The sequence below is a fragment of the Megalobrama amblycephala genome, linkage group LG2 (genome assembly GCF_018812025.1).
Source record: "Megalobrama amblycephala isolate DHTTF-2021 linkage group LG2, ASM1881202v1, whole genome shotgun sequence".
NCBI classification, from domain to species: domain Eukaryota; kingdom Metazoa; phylum Chordata; class Actinopteri; order Cypriniformes; family Xenocyprididae; genus Megalobrama; species Megalobrama amblycephala.
This window is the reverse complement of record NC_063045.1, coordinates 5,792,041-5,813,573: the sequence shown is the minus strand read 5'-3', so window position 1 is coordinate 5,813,573 and position 21,533 is coordinate 5,792,041. Positions and strand designations below refer to the sequence as shown.

The 21,533-nt window shown below is 35.8% G+C and overlaps 2 protein-coding genes and 1 long non-coding RNA gene across 11 annotated transcripts in view; all 3 read left to right on the top strand.

Annotated features, from left to right (window-relative positions):
- The window catches only part of LOC125263285, a 1,003,076-nt gene that overhangs the window by 878,818 nt on the left and 102,725 nt on the right, over positions 1–21,533 (top strand). The window lies entirely within an intron of this gene.
- LOC125263289 lies at positions 3,415–21,363 on the top strand. 8 transcript variants are annotated; one of them, XM_048182299.1, is made up of 7 exons: positions 3,444–3,501; positions 3,731–3,773; positions 4,756–4,827; positions 5,080–5,258; positions 5,963–7,066; positions 20,279–20,605; positions 20,787–21,363. In XM_048182299.1, the coding sequence occupies exons 5-7, from the start codon at positions 6,940–6,942 to the stop codon at positions 21,164–21,166; spliced, it is 834 nt and encodes a 277-aa protein (XP_048038256.1). In that variant the 5' UTR covers positions 3,444–3,501; positions 3,731–3,773; positions 4,756–4,827; positions 5,080–5,258; positions 5,963–6,939; the 3' UTR covers positions 21,167–21,363. The 8 variants fall into 8 exon arrangements, with proteins under 8 accessions (XP_048038253.1, XP_048038254.1, XP_048038255.1 ...); XM_048182297.1 differs by having other exon boundaries at positions 3,420–3,773; XM_048182293.1 differs by having other exon boundaries at positions 3,421–3,869.
- On the top strand, positions 7,442–11,675 carry LOC125263305. Its single transcript, XR_007183785.1, has 5 exons — positions 7,442–8,221; positions 8,532–8,703; positions 8,954–9,247; positions 9,364–9,474; positions 11,636–11,675. It is a non-coding gene; the product is annotated as an uncharacterized LOC125263305 (long non-coding RNA).

The following is a 21,533-nucleotide window of genomic DNA, read 5'->3' as shown; positions in this document are numbered from 1 at the left end:
CACCTCCAGAGGTAGAGAGAGACTGATGCTGAGATCAGACACACTGATGCTGGACAATAAACTGTTTCCTTTGTACCAGGAGAGAGTCACATGACCCACATTCACAGCTGAACACACCAATGAACATGATGATGATGATGATGAACATTGTGAAGAGTTTCTGCTGATGACAGGAACAGGCAGACGAGCTGAAAAACATGAGAGAATAAAGAAAAATGAGGATGAATGAAGATATTCAAGAAACATTGAGAGGAACAAGATGATCAAAAGTAGAACATTTAAAACAATTTAATAGAAAGTTAAATATAAACCTGCTGTTAATGTAAAAAATTAGTAATTTTTCCTAAGTCACGATAAGATACTTCTTTGGATCTAGCTGTAATAAATAAAAAAGAAGAAACTGATATTTAACTCACCGTAGACAGCGAGACAAATAAGAGAATTGATGCTGAAAAGTTGATCTCTTGTTTATAATGTCCAGCATGTTTCATTGTGATGTTTGTGATGGTCAGAGATCCAGTTTGATTGTCCAGTTTCAGTCTGTCTCTGAATCTCCCATCAAGATCATCATCATATACAGTGAATCTGTCGGCCTGTTTATTGATTTCAGCTATTAAAGTGTATTCAAACCTCCACTGAATCTCATCATCATCCTTCATTTCAGTAAGATCAGAGTTTAGAGTGACTGAATCTCCCTTGTTTACTGACACTGACCAAACAGCATCACTACCAAACACTCCTGAAGAACAGAGTTTTTCACAGATTAAAATCACTTGATGTTGGTTTGATGAAGCTTCACTGAAATACTTTTATTCATTTAAATGAATAAATGAAATTAATAACATTCTGCAGCAGTACAAAGACAAAAGATGAAGAATGAAAAGAGAAATACATTTATATGTGGAACATTAAATGACCAAAAGGTGACTGTGTGTCCACACCACAGTGTGTTAGAGTGACACTGAAGCAGTGTTGAAGTTAATGAGATAATTAAATGAGTAGTTAAGGAATAATTGAAAATAGACCCTTTTCACAATGACGTCAGTTAACTTCCGCCTATCCGCAAAGCAGTGTATCAGTTGTTCCATCTTACCTTCGCGCCGGCGACTTTGCGGGAAAATGCTTTAATAAATTTAAATGCAAACTGTTTATGTCAAGGATTTACACAGTCGGGTTCTTCTGGTAATGATATTTATTATTTCCTTTCTGTAACTGCCTTGCTTAGGGTTTCCACGAGCAGAAACTTTAGCAATGTTGTGTCCGTGAATTGCTGTCATTGTGTGTCCACACAAATCTGTTAGCCTATTTGGAATAACAAGAATATTGTCTTTAAAAACAAATCTTTATTTTTAGAAACTGGTAGGCTATGATAATGGATATTGTTCTTGTGAGATTTATTTACGAGTATTGGACACCTGAAAGTAGCACATTGTTGGAAATCTCAGAAGCATAGACCAGGAGACTTTGGGATCTCTTGAAGCAGAAGTTACTCTTTATTGAGAAACACGCTGTGCGTCGCTGTGGTCATCCAAAATCTAACTAAGGCAGTGACTTGGTCGTTCATATACATTCAAGGGGGAGGGATACATAGAGCAGAGGTGTGGACAATCTAAACAAAGCATGCAAATGCAGTACAGGAGCCCATCAGCCCATTCCCTACATTTCCCAGCCATGATCTAATCAGCATAAATGTGTCATTCAAATGCATAGGTGCTAATCCAATCAGTCTGGCAGTATCACCTATACCTTTACATTATCATAGAGACAAAAGCACTGCTGTATCTTGAGCTTGTCCTGCCAAATGGTCAGGATGTAGGATCCACAGATCTTAAACAGATTCTTAAATTTGTAATTCCACAACATCCACATATAATACTCCGAAGAATTAATGGTGTGAAGATTTTAGATCATTTTAACTGCTGCAATATATATGAAGATTGTATAATTTGTAAGAAGTGTATTGAAAATACAAAACGGAAGCAGCCTATGTGTTCATTTAATGTTATTCCCTGGAGAAAAAAACTTGATTTCGTTCATTTAATGCGGCTATAACAATGAGTACTGTTGTAAATCCTCTGTATATTTTTGTATGCGACGATCTTGTTCTGCAATAAAGAGATGAATGATGACAATGTTTTTTTTTACTATCGTAAAAATGCCATGTACATGACTCCGCTTTTACAACATTAACAGTCTTCATGTAGAAATAGTATTATATTAAACACAATTTATATTATTATGTATGTCATATTTATCGAAATAAAAGTGGAAAAATAGATATTTAAAAAGAATAAGCTTATGTTGATCTTCATTGTACATAGGCCTGTAGGCACTGAAATAAGTACATTAAGCTTTGAATGAGAAGTTTTTTTAACTGCACGTAAATGTTGGTAACATGCGTTTATTTCACAAATATATATATAAACAGCTTTATCTGCAAAAAAGAGCAAAGTTTGCAAGATATGGGCAGCAGAAAGTGTATGTATGGCTTCAGTACGTAGGCCTATTCAACTCCAACTTAAAGCAGCAAATCGCGCCGATCAGTAAGTTTGTTTGAGATCTGCGGCTGCCAAATACCTCACTTATAATTTACATGAAATTAGGTGACTACAGTCATCCTTTAACCACATTTGTGGCATATGTACAACTATTGAGTGCACTTCTTTCGAGTCGCGCTAGTATTCCACTATGCTGACGGAAGTGAGGATACACTGCATCGAGTCCTAACGGAAGCTGTGTGACGTCATGTGAAAAGGGTCTATTAGTGATAAACACCTTCTGTTAACAAGCAGAATCACTGAAGGAAAAGAAACAAGAACAGAAAAAAGACGAGCAGAAACACAAGAACTACAACAGACTTCCACAGCCTTAGATGAAATCAACTGAAGATAAAAGACATTAAATCTCTCAAGATCTCAGGAGAGGAGGATTAAACAACAAAAAAGAGCATTACCAGCTTCACTTATTTCTAACCAGATTGACTTTATTTTTTTTAAAGTACTTAAAAAAATTATTTTATTTTAATAATTATTTTATTTTATTGACGTCTAGAGAAGCTCTTATTGAGAATTAACAGAGCTTCAGATGTTGTTTATTGTTTTGTTTGATGTTGCCATGATGGAGGTCAGTGTTTGTGTAACTGGTGTGAAAAATTTATTGATTTAATCTGACTTGTTTTGTTTATTTCCTTCTGTATTTTTATTATTTTTTATCTTTTTTCTTCTCTTAAATTGGTTTATAAATGCTTATATTTTTCTACATTTGTAAAAATTGGTATAGTGAACTTCACAAAATTTTGTTTCTATATTATCGTTCACAAGTTATGTGAAAATAACGTTAAAGTAGCAGAACCTTTCTTTGGGGATTTGTTGGGGGAGGGAACGTTATCAGTGGAACGCACCTGTGGGGTTTCCTCTTGCACGGCAAGTGATTGCGTCAGTCTACTTGTGTATGAAGCCGATGACGCATGTGCTTTTCGCTTCTCCCCGAAAAAATATCCTTGTATGATGATGTTTCTTGTTTAAAACATATATTTGATGCTGGAAGAATGTGATTGACTTATAGTGACATTTAATTATGTTAGCTATGATGAAAATGTATCGTTTAATGTGTTCATTGATTTAAATGATGTATATCATGACGCTAACTAATTAGCATGGTATGCTTAGTATGCTGTAGTATACCAGAGAGGGAGAAGCTGTGCTCCACTGAATATTTCCATTAATTACAGAGTTACAGTGCTGAATCTCAACAAGTGGTCGTGTGGTCCTTGTGTGAGTGTGAGAGTGACCGGTCCAGACACGCTACATTTGCTTTGGTTGGGCTCTTGACCCTTGACTGGCCAAAAAGCCAAGAAAAATTGTGCTCAGGTGGTGTTGAACACACAAAGAATTTGCTGTTTGCTGTTATATAATTTTTTGTAAATTATTAGAGAATCAATGTAATGAACAGTTAAACAATAAATGAAATAAAAAGATAAATCACATGACATTGTGATTTTCTCCTTTGGTGATTCTGCTTGTTATCATCAGGTGTCTTCAATAATGGTCAATCATCACTCAATTAATTTCTCATTAATTTTAAGACTGCTTCAGTGAGTGGAAAAAAATATGGCAAGACTTTTACTTTCTGAGACCTGGACTTTCCACCTCTGAATAATACTCTGAAAAATAACACTTCTTCCCCCAGTTTCACAGACAATGCTTAAGCTAATCCTAAATGCATGTTTGAGCTGTTTCAACTGACAGCAACTTGCACTGACAGATCTTAAAATATGTCGGACCCATTGTTTTATCTCAAGATGCACAACAGTAATGTTTTTTGTTGTTGTTGTTGTTGTTGTTTTAGTGTATGTTTATAAAAGTTGCTTAAATGTCCTAACTAACTGTTGAACTAAGACTTAATCCTGGCTTAGGTTAAGCCCTGTCTGTGAAACCGTGCCCTTATTATATATATATATATATAAACAAACCAATTGTAAATAAGGTCACAAAACATTATAGGTTATTTCCCTCAGTCCATTCAATGAATTAAGTTTAGAAAAATATACCCCAGCCCATTCAATTAATTGTTTCAAGTTCAGGAAAAAGTTCAAAAGGAAAAATTATGATACCAATAAATTGATGAGAAGACAAGAAGTCAAAGATCCAAACTCAGTCTTGGTGACTCGTCATCGGAAAATACAAATTTCAACACATACAACAAAACTTGCCTTTTCCTCTGAATTAACAGTGATTTGTTTTTATTTAAATCCAGATTACACCATGAACTACAGCGAATAACTCCTCTAGTTTTGGCTCGATGCTCTGGATAAACAAGGCCATACAGGTAAGCTCCTTCACAAAACTTTACAATTGATCAGTATTTTAGCTTTAAACAATCTAATTTGTTTAGTCTTTGTACAAAAGCTCTTCAGTAATTTTTCTAAAATATCTCATTCTTTCATCTCAAAATTCTTAAAGGTGCCCTAGAACTAGTTTTAACAAGATGTAATATAAGTCTAAGGTGTGTCTGTGAAGTTTCAGCTCAAAATACCCCATAGATTTTTTTAAATTAATTTTTTTAACTGTCTATTTTCAGCCCTAATTACATATGCACCGATTTAGCGCGTGGCCCCTTTAATTCTGGCGCTCCCAACGCCCCTGAGCTCTCGACTGCCTTAAACAGCATTTAAACAAAGTTCACACAGCTAATATAACCCTCAAAATGGATCTTTACAAAGTATTCGTCATTCATGCTGCATACATGCATCGATTCCAGTAAGTATAGTATTTATTTGGATGTTTACATTTGATTCTGAATGAGTTTGAGGCTGTGCTCAGTGGCTAAAGCTAAAATTACACACTGTTGGAGAGATTTATAAAGAATGAAGTTGTGTTTATAAATTATACAGACTGCAAGTGTTTAAAAAATGAAAATAGCGACGGCTCTTGTCTCCGTGAATACAGTAAGAAACAATGGTAACTTTAACCACATTTAACAGTACATTAGCAACATGCTAACGAAACCTTTAGAAAGACAATTTACAAATATCACTAAAAATATCATGTTATCATGGATCATGTCAGTTATTATTGCTCCATCTGCCATTTTTTGCTATTGTTCTTGCTTGCTTACCTATTCTGTTGATTCAGCTGTGCACAGATCCAGACGTCCTGCCCTTGTCTACTGCCTTGAACATGGGCTGGAATATGCAAATATTGGGGGCGTACATATTAATGATCCCGACTGTTACGTAACAGTCGGTGTTATGTTGAGATTCGCCTGTTCTTCGGAGGTTGTTTAAACAAATGGGATTTATATAAGAAAGAGGAAACAATGGAGTTTGAGACTCACTGTATGTCATTTCCATGTACTGAACTCTTGTTATTCAACTATGCCGAGGTAAATTCAATTTTTCATTCGATGGCACCTTTAAGCTTTATTCACATGCGTTTCTCTGTTTCTTTTCTCTCTCTATCAGTCTCGTCTGCGCTTCACAGTGGATGGAGTCAGCATTGCTGCTGAACACACTCAATTTGACACTTTACACCTGCAGTGCTGATTCCAATTCTATATACTAGTTTTACTACATAAATAAGCCAAAATGATTTTTTTTCTTTGGACTGCAAAGTAACTAATTTGAGTCTGGGTTACACACTGACATCAGTGTTGGGTCCACCAAACTAGAAGACGTTCTCAAACTTCAGGTGCTTCAAGTGCAGCGTCCATGACGGCTGGAGGCCATGATTCGTGAACAATTTATTTTTCTCAGATTCACCAAAGTAACAAAATCTGCAATCAAAACTCATCATGAACTCAAGCTTTTCTTGTCAAATTTCCCCAAGACCAAATATCAGAGGCAGCCAAATTTCTCTAAATGAACAATTACATTCACAGGTTACTGTGTGCTTCATTAACTCTCATTTATGAATTTTGCTTGAACACAAGCTAAAATATAAGATAATTGTAAATAATTGTTTTTTAGTCAAAATGGACCCTGCAATGTTTGTTCTCTTTTATTTTATCTGCTCAAACATCAGTGTGTCTGGTTTGATTTGTCGGTAAATAGACAGCTTGTGCTGGATGTTGGTGTGTGCGTCAGCAGTTTGTGGCTGAGGCGTTTCTTCATTTGCTCTCACAATCTCACAATCTTTCACTCCACACAAAACATCTTATACTGAAATAAAGTGAATCCATCAACAGTCAAATAAGAGTCAGAGATCAAATATGACTGACAGCTCACCACACCAAATAACACACCAGTAGACACAGATATCTAATCCAATATTTCACTCTTCTGCTATTCATTTTCATTCAGGGCCAGAATTAATCCAAAAATGTAAGATCAGCAAAAGCTAGCTGATTTTCTTGAAGTTAAAGGAGACGGATGTGTGAGCGGAAACTAACTGAGGTTGGGGGAGGATTCACACTCAACTAGATAAATATCACAGTTCAGTCATGTTTCTGGTCAATCTGAGTGTTTTCAGACATTTTAAGAGTAACTATCGTGAGCTTTACAGTGAACCGATGAAGAAAATGTTTCTCAAATTAGTTTTGACCTGTTTCTGTCTGTGGCGTCTGGATGGTGAGTTTAAATGTGTTTTTATCACTTAATTTGCTTCTGAAACATTTCTGTAGATGTGTGACAGAAAGTTAGTAATAAGTGAAGCTGGTAATGCTGTTTGTGGAGTTGTTTGAATCAGATCTTCAGAGATTTCATGTCTTTTATCTTCAGTTCATCTAAGGCTGTGGCTGAAGAAAGTTGTAGTTTGTGTTCTTATTTCTCTTTCTTTCAGTGTTTGTTCACAGCAGGTGTTTGAATGATTGAAAGAATGTTTCATACTAACTTTTAAATAACATTCTACTAACATTAAGGAAACTGGACATTTTCATGTTCTTGGAATGTTACAAATCAATGTTCCTACAATATTGAATTTTAAATCAAAATTAAGTTGGAAGAACGTTTGAGGAACATCATACCTTATAAAAACGTTCCTCTAACATCAAGAAAACTGGATGTTTTAAGAGCCAACACTGAATATTTAGAGAACGTTCTTATAACAAAATTCTGTTAGCTGGGAATCTCATATAGAAATAATTAAACTGTGATTTTACTGTGAGATCAAGTTTGAATTCAGGTTTAAACTCAGTTATTATGGATTGATTAAATAAAATAATATAAATATGAAGCTCAAATACTCAAAAGCATTAGTTTTATTGTGACATTAAACATTAAAACAAAAGTGTCTTTTTTAGTTATTGTTCCATATAAAATTTATTTCTCTTTTGATTCAACATATTTTGTCATTGTTCTGCTGTAGAATATTAATTTCACATTTAAATGAATAAAAGTATTTTAGTAAAGCTTCATCAAACCAACATCAAGTGATTTTAAAGCTTTAATCTGTGAAAAACTCTTCAGGTGTGTTTGGTAGTAATCCTATTTGGTCAGTGTCAGTAAACAAGGGAGATTCAGTCACTCTAGACTCTGATCTTACTGAAATGAAGGATGATGATGAGATTCAGTGGAGGTTTGAAAACACTTTAATAGCTGAAATCAATAAACGGGCCGACAGATTCACTGTATATGATGATGTTCTTGATGGGAGATTCAGAGACAGACTGAAACTGGACAATCAAACTGGATCTCTGACCATCACAAACACCACAATGAAGCATGAAGGATTTTATCATCTAAAGATCAACAGTCACAGAAAGAATTTCCAACTCAGTGTCATTGGTGAGTTAAATATCAGTTTCACCTGTTTTATATTTTAATTAACACAAAGATTCAATTATTAATCCAAACTCTGATGATATTAATTTCAAATTTAAATTTCAAAACCATTTTCTTTCGTAAATGGCTGTTTCAAGTCTGTGTTGAACCCTGTTTCTGTTTGTTCTTCATGTGTGTGTTTGATGATACAGTTAAAATATCAGTGAAGGAGGGAGATTCAGTCACTCTAAACTCTGATCTTACTGAAATGAAGGATGATGATGTGATTCAGTGGAGGTTTAATAAAACTTTAATAGCTGAAATCAATAAACAGGTCGACAGATTCACTGTATATGATGATGTTCTTGATGGGAGATTCAGAGACAGACTGAAACTGGACAATCAAACTGGATCTCTGACCATCACAAACACCAGAACTGAACATGTTGGAGAATATAAACTAAAGATCAACCATATGACGATTGATTTCTATCTCACTGTCATTGGTGAGTTCAAAAATGTTTACATCTGTTTTTAAGGACAAAAGTGAAATTAACTCATACACCATTTTTGTTTATTTTTGTTTGTTTTATGATATTGTTTCTGTGAAATTTTAATTTAAAAATATTTAATTATTTAAAACATTATAATGTTTATCTGTGACAAACCTTGTTTCTGTTTGTTCTCTCTCTCTCTCTCTCTCTCTCTCTCTCTCTGTGTGTGTGTGTGTGTGTGTGTGTTTGTTTGGTGATTCAGTGTCGGTGATGGAGGGAGATTCAGTCACTCTAAACTCTGATCTTACTGAAATGAAGGATGATGATAAGATTCTGTGGAGGTTTGAAAACACTTTAATAGCTGAAATCAATCAACAGAACAACGGATTCACTGTATATGATGATGTTCTTGATGGGAGATTCAGAGACAGACTGAAACTGGACAATCAAACTGGATCTCTGACCATCACAAACACCAGAACTGAACATGATGGACGTTATGAACGACAGATCAACTTTTTCAGGAGGACTTCTTTTATTTGTCTCACTGTCTACGGTGAGTTAAATATAAGTTTCACATGTTTTATTTATTACTAGCTCACTTCAACACGAGGTCAATAAACAATAAAACGGCACTTTAACTGACACTATCACTGACACTATCCTTGACAGGAAAATTGACATTCTTTGTCTTAGTGAAACTTGGCACAAAGACGATGACTATCTTAATTTGAACGTGTGCCCCATCTGGATATACATATATTGACGTGCCTCGAGCTTCCGGTAAGTGTGGTGGCCTGGCTGCAATATTTGTATCAAATGTATCAGTCGATGTTATTGATGCTCCTACTGTTTCATCATTTGAATGTCTGGTTTTTAAAGTCAATGGTGTTTCACCTGTTCTTGTGCTGCTCATTTATCGTCCACCAAAACCTAATCCTTTATTTTTTTTACTGAGTTTACTGAGTTGCTGACACTTCTTAGTCCACTCTGTCCATCTATGGTCTTGACTGGTGATGTCAATTTCCATATTGATAATCCAAATTGTGTCATAACTGCTACCTTTTTGGACATTTTGGATGGTTTTGACTTCAAACAGCATGTTACTTTTCCGACCCATAGGCTGGGCCATATATTGGATGTAGTATGTTCTGCTGGTGTTGGTATCCAATCTCTCGATAGTATTGACATGAGTATAAGTGATCATAGACTTATTACTTTTGACATATGTTATGTTTCACGATCCATTTCTGAGCGCACTTCGCATTTCTTGCATCAATCTGCCCTTTTATGACTTCAATTGTGAACTTGTCATTGACTTCTGGAATTGTTCCTCCAGAACTAAAAATAGCTGCCATTACACCAGTCCCTAAGAAGACTGGCTGTGATGTTTCTGATTTGTTCAATTACAGGCCTATTTCTAACCTCCCATTCTTGGCTAAAGTTCTTGAGTGTGTTGTGGCTATTCAGTTAAATAATCACCTAGCACTGAACAGTCTCTTTGAACCTTTTCAATCTGGGTTCAGAGGAGGGCATAGTACTGAAACCCCTGACAGCAACATAGTGTCGGCCCAGATCTGGCCCGCATCTGGTCCGTGTGTTATCCACATGTACCAGATGTGGGCCACACTATGTTGCTGTCTGGGACCACTTTAATTAGGGTCGTAAATGATCTTCTTATTGCGGCAGATTCCGGTGCATGCAGTATTTTGGTCTTATTAGACCTCGGTGCTGCTTTTGACACTATATGTCACTCTCTTCTGCTGGACAGGCTGGAAAATTGGTTGGGTCTTTCTGGAGCTGTCCTCAATTGGTTTCGGTCTTATTTAACAAATCGTGCCCAGTTCGTTGGCTTGGGTAACTACAAATCTGAAACCATGCCTGTTCAACAGGGAGTTCCTCAGGGTTCAGTATTGGGTCCAATTTTATTTAACATTTATATGCTTCCGCTTGGGCAGATCATCAGGAAATATGGTCTTGGGTTTCACTGCTATGTGGATGATATGCAGATTTACATCACCACTAGTCCTGATGTCCATTGCTCATTAATAGGTTGTTTAGCAGAGATTAGTATCTGGATGCAGAATAACTTCAGAATAACTGAATGGCTCCAAAACTGAATTGATGCAGATTGGTACAGTGGCGGCTACTCGTAAGGCCGAGCAGATCAGTTTGATTGTTGATTCCAGCACGGTAATCCCCACCTCACAGGTGCGAAATCTTGGTGTCATTTTTGATCCACAATTAACATTTGAAGCACACATAAAACACATCTCTAAAACTGCATTTTTCCACCTGAGAAACATAGCTCGACTTAGACCTTTTGTCTCTTTTGCAGACACAGAAAGGCTTATACATGCCTTCATAACAACTAGGTTAGATTACTGTAATGCCTTGTTCTCTGGCCTTCCAGCTAAATCGTTGAGCAAGCTTCAGTATATACAAAATTCCGCCGCTCGTGTGCTCATTCGTACTTCTCCTCGTGAACACATTACAGCGGTTCTTTCACAATTACACTTGCTTTTCATACAAAGCCTCTAAGCTATGGAATGTGCTTCCTCTGCCCGTCAGAAATGCACCAACGTTGGGTCATTTTAAAAAGTTGATTAAGACACATTTATTTAAGACTGTCTTTCTCTAATGTATTGTTGTATTGCTTGTGTTGTTTTTGCTTTATTTTATTACTGTAGCGCTTTGGGTTTGAGAAAAGCACATTATAAATAAAATGTATTATTATTATTATTACTAGTAGCTAGATCTAAATAAGTATTTTATCATGCCTAATTAGTTAAAATTACTAATTACCTTTACATTAACAGCAGGTTTATACTTAACTTTCTATTAAATTTTTAAATGTTCCACTTTTGATCATCTTGGTTCCTCTCAATGTTTCTTGAATATCTTCATTCATCCTCATTTCTCTTTATTCTCTCATGTTTTTCAGCTCGTCTGCCTGTTCCTGTCATCAGCAGTAACTCTTCACAATGTTCTTCATCATCATCATGTTCATTGGTGTGTTCAGCTGTGAATGTGAGTCATGTGACTCTCTCCTGGTACAAAGGAAACAGTTTATTGTCCAGCATCAGTGTGTCTGATCTCAGCATCAGTCTCTCTCTACCTCTGGAGGTGGAATATCAGGATAAAAACACCTACAGCTGTGTGCTGAACAATCCCATCAGCAACCAGACTCAACATCTGGACATCACTCACCTCTGTCACACATGTTCAGGTACGGCAGTGCTGATATTAGTTGATGTCAGCGCTGATATTAGTGTTTATTGACTGATCTGATCTCAGTTTGATGTTTTTATTCCTCAGACTCTGTCCACTGTTGTGGTCCTACTGAAGCTGTGATCCGATTGGTCCTCTCTGCTCTGCTGGGCGTGGCTACTGTAGTTATTCTGGTTTATGACATCAGATCCAGAAGAGCTGAACGAGATCAAGCTCATATTCACACATCAGGTACATGATTGATGTCATTTCTCACACACTGATTTGCTTATATTATTTGTGAGATTTATTAATTAATGTCTTTATATGTTCATCTTTTTCAGGAAGTATTGAAATCTAAAGCAGAACGCTGAACTTTAAAGATTCTTCAAGTGTGTTTTTGTCATAATAAACACTGATGATTATTTGAGCTTCTCTCTCTTTCAGTGTCAGATTTTTTAAATCTTATTTGTAAGGCTTTATTGTTTATATTTCTCTCTGATACAAACACATTAATAGAGAGACACACAGATCTCACTTTACTAATACTGCTGTTCATCTGTCATATGTATTTGCTTGTCTTTATCAATAAAGTTTTCACACTCTGAGCTTCAAGTGTCTCTCCATGTTTTATTACATCCTGGAGAAATACTAACTTTATGTATATTTGACCTATTTCAGCACTGTGCCACATATACGCTTTATATTTTGAAAATATTATTAAAAGAACTATTTGTTGATTCTTTTGCTTACATTATAATTAGCTTTTTATTAATTTTCTTTTTATTTGTCTATCCACAATAATAACTTCCCAAGCTTCTCCTTTAATCTGAGAAAACACTGATTTGGGACACATTATAATATACTTTGAGAAAACACATAAACAACATATCAGACCTCCATTTCCTCGAACATGCAATGACAAAGTCTTTAAAACTCTAGTGTGATTTGTCTCTGTGTCTCATCGGCGGAGCAACATTTCATTCTAGTGTCTCACCCTGAATTGACATGTTATTAGGGGTTATTTGCTCAGTTTTTTTCTGTCACTGACTCCACTAGTTCTGTTTGATTGGCAGTGGTGGAAAGAGTACTTAACAATTTTACTTAAGTACAAGTATTTCTGCTTTATTATTAAAGTAATTTACTTGAGTACATGGAGAAGTACTGAAAAATAACATGACTCTGAAAAACTACTCAAATTACTGCGTTACAAAGTACTTTAGTATTATTTTTACCCAAAACAAGGCGATGTTAGCAATATGGAGTGCTAAACACTCATGTTTCATTCATACAGGAAGCCAGAGGGCGCCCTCGCGCAGAAAGACCACAAGTGAAATTCATAGAAGTATTAAACAGGAAATCCCTTATATGGACATCAGATATCGCTACAGCTGAAAAGCATGCAGATAGAGCTGTTTTGAACAAGCGGCAACCTCCCCCAGTTTCTCTTGAAGCCAATACGGAAGTGACTTAAACTGCAGTTCATCGACTGGCCGCTAGGGACAGGCTCCAAAAGAGAGCAGAATCTCAGTGAGTCCCATGTTAAAATCCCCAACTTTACAGCAGAAAAAAAAGATGTTTACAGCCTGGATCAAATTGTGGTTTTGGTCTATACAGCTAATTTTGCCCTTCATGACAACTCTGAGGGGGGTGAATTTTTTATAACTCATCATTTTAAATTATATTAAGCCTCAAAGTTCTGCATGTTTAAGAGCGTGGTCAGGTGTATTGTGCTGCTGTCTGTGAGCCGTCACTTTACCTCAGCTAATTCCAGCTGCTGAATTTGGCATCTCTCCTGTGTTTGTGGTTTTTCGGGATTATTTTTATATTATGGTCGAGACAGATGTGCGACTGTGTACATATGCACACATGCGGAAAAATATGATTCTGTAAATCATAATGAGAAACTTTCTCGTAATTATGACCTTTTCTCATAATAATGACTTGGTTCAATCAGACTAAAGCAGTACTCAGGTTTCTTTAAATCCAATCAACGACTTCCGAAGAAATCGAAGACGGCTGTGCAATGTACATTCATGCAACTGGCCGTTCCTCGCCTATGAACACCAAAGTGTACCAAACAAGCCAACACTCCCCTAAAGAGAGCCAAAACCAGTAGAAAATATTGGCTTTAGTGGCGTGAAAAATCATAGATTAGCCCATGGCTGTTTCTGGTAGGGCTTGTGTAAAATAATGGTAGGGTTTAGGTGTGGTGTAGTGTAAGGGGCATCAAATAAAATATATAAACTGACTTCAAACATGTATTAAGCTCTTCGACAGCACACACACAAATGATGGAGGCTATCTGTGTTGTTCCAGCCTTGTATGAGGCAGAAAACAACAAAATTTGCGTGGCTTTAATATTTGGCTCGCATGGCAGGTAAATAATACGGTGATATGATCATGCAGTCAATACAGATATTTCATAAAAACATTAAAAACAAGCAGGGCTATATCATAACCCATTAAAAATCTCAAAGTGTCTGCTCTATTACAAATCATTTCTATTAAAAAATACCCAAAACAGCGGCTTTACAAAACGGAAATATAAACTAGAAAAGATATTTAAACTTGCTCTGCTCTTACTGTACTCATGCACTAATTTCTTCTCGATTAGGCTACTGCAACTCTCTGTATGTTGGCCTACCTCAATCTACACTGTTTCGGTTACAGATGCTCGGTTCAGAACTTGGCAGCCAGATTGTTGTCATATCTCCCGCCTCATTGCATTGGTTCCCCATAAAATTTAGTCAACTTTAAGGCCCTTCTTTTCACATACAAGGCATTGCACAATTTGGCCCCTGATTATATTTCTGATCTTGTTAAGCCATGCACAGCTGTTAGGTCATTAAGATCTTGTTACTTTTATCTGTCTCTCGTTCTCATTGCAAATCAAAAGGTGATCGTGCTTTCTCTGTAGCCGCTGTAAAAAAATCAAAAGTTGAGAAAACTTAAAAGTTTAACACAATCGGCTGCAGGACAGTCTTGAGTTTTCTCAACTTGTTGTAAACTGAACTTGTTATACAACAACAAGTTGAGAAAACTCAAAAATCTCCTGTAGCTAGTTGCCTTAAACCTTTAAGTTTTCTCAACTTTAATTTTTTACAGTCTACCTTTGTGTATCAGGGCCTCTCCATCACTGGATTTGAACTTGGACTTGAATTTATTTTTACTCTTTAGCGTTCGATTGATGCTGCTGCAATTTTTTTTCGTCTAATTTGTTTAATCTGTACAGAAATGTGGTTTGATCTGTTGGGTGGATAAACAGCTTCTGCTGGATGTTTGTGGGTGAAGTGGGTTTTTTTTTTCAAGTGCGATAAGCTCTTGCACGTGTGCTTTAAGAGTACACGCTATCACTGCGTGATGTAGCCTATTAAAATGCAGTTAAAATTCCCCCAAACATCAAGATATGAGGATCTGTTTGACTTTTCATATCTTTTTATGCTTATGTCATATGACTGAGTTACACAATATCACGAGCAAGAGTGCTGATCAGCACGATTGCAAATCTGATGTTTATTAAACTGTTGCATAAAATAAATAAGCAGTTAACATTGAGTTACATTTTAGACACAATGTTGTCTGTTTTTGCTATTTTCCACGAATATCGTTCCAAACAAATACACAGAAGAGCAGTCGCACATCTCTGAGAGAAACAGTGTTTTGTTACTGAATTAATTTACATTTTACAAAATATTAATGTTGGAGTGGGGAGGGATCCATGATGGCTGATATTCTGTGGTGACTAATGTGGGACGTTAGTAATCCATTGTAGTCGGGGACTACAGAGAGTAGTGGGTTTGAGTGAACCCAAGGTTGAGGACCGAATTAACTGAGCGTGGACTGAGGGCAGTCCTAGAGCTCTACCCAGCTGATTTTAGGTGAAAAATCGGATCAGTTGGAGATGTCAAACAGATTATTTAAGCACCGAAATAACCACAGATAACAACCATCATGGGGAAGTCTGAGAGTAAGAGACAAATTAAAAATTACCAAGAAAATTATTCTAATGATTTTGGAAAAATTGATAAACCATAATGGTTGAGACAGCTCTGTGGTAAACCAGTGTGGTTAAGAGATTTCTTTGATAAAAACAAAACTGGAACTACGTGGTGAGAGTAGTGGGTTTGAGTGAACCCGAAGTCGAGGACCAAATTAAGTCAGGGCGGACTGGAAGGTCAGTCCTAGAGCTCCTCCTGGTCAATTTTAGGTGAAAAATTGAATCTATTGGAGACATCCAACAGATTATTTACGCACTGAGATAAAACCACAGAGAAAGACAGTCAATAAGGGGAAGAGGCAAATAAAAAAAATACATAGAACAAATATTCTGACTGAAACTCTCTGACTCTTCAGATAGGGGCATTCTCTACTTTATTGTTACTTTTATTTCCTATGCATTCCATTTTTTTTCTTATGTATTTGTTTCTTTTCATTCCATTTATTTCATTCCAGGCCTTTTTCAACAAATTGGTTGAATGAATGATTCAGTAATTGTCATTGAGATGGTGACTGCATCCGAAATACTCTCTGAGTAGGTACTTATTTTGAATAAGTATGTACTTTGCAACAGCTAAAAAAGTATGTTCTATATATAGTATGAATGTGTGTAGTATGAATGTAATCTGGATGTACTACATTTGCCATTCTGTCATTATCACGTGACCTATCGGCATCAGTTGAGTCGCTTTACTGCCATTCACAAATCCTCTCCCATGGCCTCATAGGGACAGTAAAGTGTTCATTGTATGCACACTTCAGAATCTCACCTTACCCCCTACTTTTTTATGAGTACTGTCAATTCAGACATACTACTTTTATCACATATCACATTCATACAACTGTATAGTAGTATGCGATTTGCAAGTATGCGATTTCAGATGCAGCTGATGATTCGCTGCCACACACTGCCAGCTTTAGTTTCCGGTTTTAGCTTCTTTCATTGTCTTTGTCAATAAAGTTCTCTGCATTAGTGTGTAAATACATTTAAATATCACTTCAGATGCAGCTTCTGTGCCACTTCTGCAGTGCAAAGATGGAGTTTGTAAAAACTGATTTCATTTAATTGATAACAGTCCTATAGTGTCGTCAGAATCAGATTCACCTTCATTGCTAAGTACCTTGGGTTTGCATGTACAAGGAATTTGTCTTGGTGTACTGGTTCTTATTAATAACAATAAAATACATGAAAAAAAAAAATAATAAGATAAACATTGTGAGGTAAAATAAATAATCTCTGAGTCAGATTTACCTTATTGATTACAACTCTGAATATTAGAAAACAAGCTACTAAAAAGTCACATAAAAACAGCAAAATATAAAATAGTAATAAAGGAAATTACTCACAATTTATTCATGCAGCAATGCATGATGGGAGCCATGGATGTATTTTGATTGGTGGCACCCAGAATGCACTGCAACATGCTTTTTTTGATGGCCACCACTGTTGAGATTCACAGACTGATTCTTGATGTGTGTGTCTTTCAATTTTTTTTTATTTTTTTTTTTTTTCAATGATTCAGGTCAGATAATGATTATGATTGTGAAAACATAACCAACACCACCTGATCAACGTTTATGGCTGTTACAACTCAGTTACAGAAGCCAAACAAAATCTAGTATTAAAAAAGTCAAGTGTCAAGAGCCCAACTAAAGCGAACACTGATCTCCATGTTGGTGACTTAAATTTGTGAAATTCCCCAAAAAATGTACAAATCAGTTTCCCATATTGGAAAAGTTCATTTCTGTCACTGCTGCAAACTAACCATACAGAATATGACAAGCTTTGGAAGTCAGCCGTCCATGATATACATTTAGCTACATTTTTGTTAACGAAATCTAAACAAAACTCAAAATATTTTTTTGTCAGTATGATCAAATATGATTGACAGGTCACAACACTAATAACACTCATGTAGATACAGATATCTAATCCAATATTTCACTCTTCTGCTATTAGTTTTCATACAGGCACATTAAAAATGTAATATCAGCAAAAGCTTGTTGATTCTCATGATGTTAAAGGAGATGGACGTGTGAACGGAAACTAACTGAGGTCACAACCAGATAAATATCACAGTTCAGTCATGGTTCAGCTCAATCTGAATGTTTACAGACATTTTAACACTCTGAGGTCTGAGGTATCGCCGGCGATACCACCGCAGTTTTTTTCTTACCAGTGTGAAAGAGACTCAAAATACTCTGTCAATGTTGCACATACAATTAAGAGTTATACACCATTTTAATCTGTGAAATATCTTCTTGTATTTGTGTACAAAATGTTGTGCTTTTTGCAAAATAAAGAAAACTAACATGATGTGTGATCTCTCGTCTCCCTCTGAACGAAGTCCAATCTGATAGTTCTCAGAAAATGAACTATAACTTAGTGAATACTAATCACAAAAAAAAATAGACTTCTGTCTAAAAAAACGTCAGGTTTTAAATCGTGTAAGTCAAATCGAAAACAAAAATTCGGTGTGTATGTAATCTGTATGAAAAGAGAGCCATGTCCGAAGTCCGTGATTCAGCTCATTATCTGCTAATGCGGCCACGCCCACGGAGCCAGCACTATTCAGACGCAAATTCAGAGGCAACACATGCATACATCGTCTCAATCGTGTATTTATTATCTTGAAAAGTGTTTTGAATAGCCATAGTTAGCGATCTCTGGCCTCTGTTAGTTCAGTTAGTTCCTGGATTGTCACATGGCCTATCCTTCTTTAGCAGGCATTTGTGGACGAAAGGTGTACAGAGTGCCATCCGGCTGCAAGTATGAATTGAAAACACAGTATCCAGCGTTCATAGTAATGACAATAAATCCTGAATAAATATTACTCCTCTGTATAGAAAATTGACAAACATATGAGAATCCATCAATATTTCTCCAAATGTGCATGCTTTTAAGATAAAAGCCTATATGAAATGCCATAGACGTAACATAATTGTTCACTTTGCATCACACAATTACATTATATTTTAAAGTATATAATAGAATACCATTATTTTAAATTGTAATAATATTTCACAGTATTGCTGTTTTTTCTGTATGTTTGATATACACCACATGAACACAGAGGGTTTTTTCACAGCCTACCTGACTGAAAGAGCTCATTATTATGCAAGTCATTTCAGGTCATTATTATGTGATTCTTTTGTCTTCTCAGGTGAGAATCACCCATTATTCATGATGATTCACGCCTCCACGCATACTGTGTTTCTTGACCAAAGATGTTTTAGAAAATTTAAATCTCTCTATTGTTTTATATGAAAGAGTAGTCAGCATAATTTTTACATAATATTGAAGCAAAAACTCTAGTCTACAACCTCCAATACCCAGAAGTCTTGTGAACACAGATTTAATATTATTTTTTTGGCCTTATTTCAGTGACTTAAGTTTTTTGTTTTTTCAATAACCACGCATAAACGTTATTCCTTCAAAAACACAAACATGTACATACATGTTCCTCACATATTATGGTAGCCTAGTTTGTGCTGAATACAGTGTAATGACACTTTTTCCATTAATATGTGTATGAACAACTGAAAAAAGCACAAATGTCAGGGCATGTCAAAACTTCTCCAGGCCCCAAATCAGCCTCAGACTCCAGGGGGTTAAGAGTTACTATCGTGAGCTTTACAGTGAACCGATGAAGAAAATGTTTCTCAAATTACTTTTTCTCTGTTTGTGTTTGTGGCATCTGGATGGTGAGTTTAAATGTTTTTTTATGGCTTCAGTTGTTTCTGTTCTGGTACCATGTGATAAATTACTGGTTAAATTAGTCTCATATATTTTCCCTCCTAGGACTTTTTTCCCAGTGTTAGCACGCTGGGTTTTTCTCCTAGGGGTTTTTTTTCCACCCCTGGGAGTCAGCCGACATTGGCTTAATGTAGCACCATCTTGTATATGTTACATATTACCACGCTTGTTTGTACAGCTTATTTTTAACCACTTCCCTTTTTTCTGTGCTTCTAATATGTAAAGCTGCTTTGAAACAATTACCAATTGTAAAAGCGCTATATAAATAAATTTGACTTGACTTGACTTGATATAGAAATAATAGAACTATGATTTGACTGTGAGATCAAGTTTGAATTTAGGTCTGTACTTAGTTATTAGTGATTAAATAAAATAAATATGAAGCTCAAATACCCAACTGCATTAGTTTTAGTGTGACAGTCTTTTTTATGAATTTAATTATTGGTCTATATAAAAATGTTTTTTTTAACTATTTCTCCTTTTATTCTGTATATTTAGTGTTCATAGTGCTGGAGAATATTATTGACTTCACATGTAAATTATTAAAAGTGTTTTAGTGAACCTTCATCAAACCAACATCAAGTGACTTTAAAGCTTTAATCTGTGAAAAACTTCCTTCAGGTGTGTTTGGTGCTATATTACTGATACCAGTCACAGTGATTGAGGGAGATTCAGTCACTCTAAACTTTCATCTTACTGAAAGAATTGATGATGAGATTCAGTGGAGTTTTGAAGACACTTTAATAGCTGAAATCAATGTAACGGCCGACAGCTTCACTGTATATGATGATGTTCTTGATGGGAGATTCAGAGACAGACTGAAACTGGACAATCAAACTGGATCTCTGACCATCACAAACACCACAACTGAACATGCTGGACATTATTCAGTAAGATATATACTGGCCAACTACCCAATGATGATGACCTTTATTCTCACTGTCTATGGTGGGTTTAATATTTTATTTCTTAATTACCAGATATAAAATGAATGAATTGTTTCACATTTTTGTGTCTGTTAAATTTTTTTTAAGATATGTATTTTTATGTTAAATTTTAAACTATTTCCTTTGTAAACATTTATCGTCTTAATCTGTGACATCCAATTTCTATGTTCTTGGTATTACAGGAGTGGAGTCAGTGTCAGTGAATGAGGGAGATTCAGTCACTCTAAACTCTGATCTTACTGAAATGAAGGATGACGATGAGATTCTGTGGATGTTTGGAAATGAAGAAACTTTAATAGCTGAAATCAATGTAACGGCCGACAGATTCACTGTATATGATGATGTTCTTGATGGGAGATTCAGAGACAGACTGAAACTGGACAATCAAACTGGATCTCTGACCATCACAAACATCAAAACTGAACATGCTGGAGATTATAAACTACCTTTTAAACTTGTGATCAAGATTTTCAATATCACTGTCTACGGTGAGTTTAATATTGGTTTCACTGATTTTATTTATTACAGCATTAAAGTAAATCTAGAAGAGTATCATGACTAAATACTTAAAATGACTAATTAGCTTATTTTTCTCTAGGTTCATATTTAACTTTCTATATCAGATTGGTTCCTCTCAAAGTTTCTTCCTCGTCTGCTTGAATATCTTCATTCATCCTCATTTCTCTTTATTCTCTGATGTTTTTCAGCTCGTCTGCCTGTTCCTGTCATCAGCAGAAACTCTTCACAATGTTCTTCATCATCATCATCATCATGTTCATTGGTGTGTTCAGCTGTGAATGTGAGTCATGTGACTCTCTCCTGGTACAAAGGAAACAGTTTATTGTCCAGCATCAGTGTGTCTGATCTCAGCATCAGTCTCTCTCTACCTCTGGAGGTGGAATATCAGGATAAAAACACCTACAGCTGTG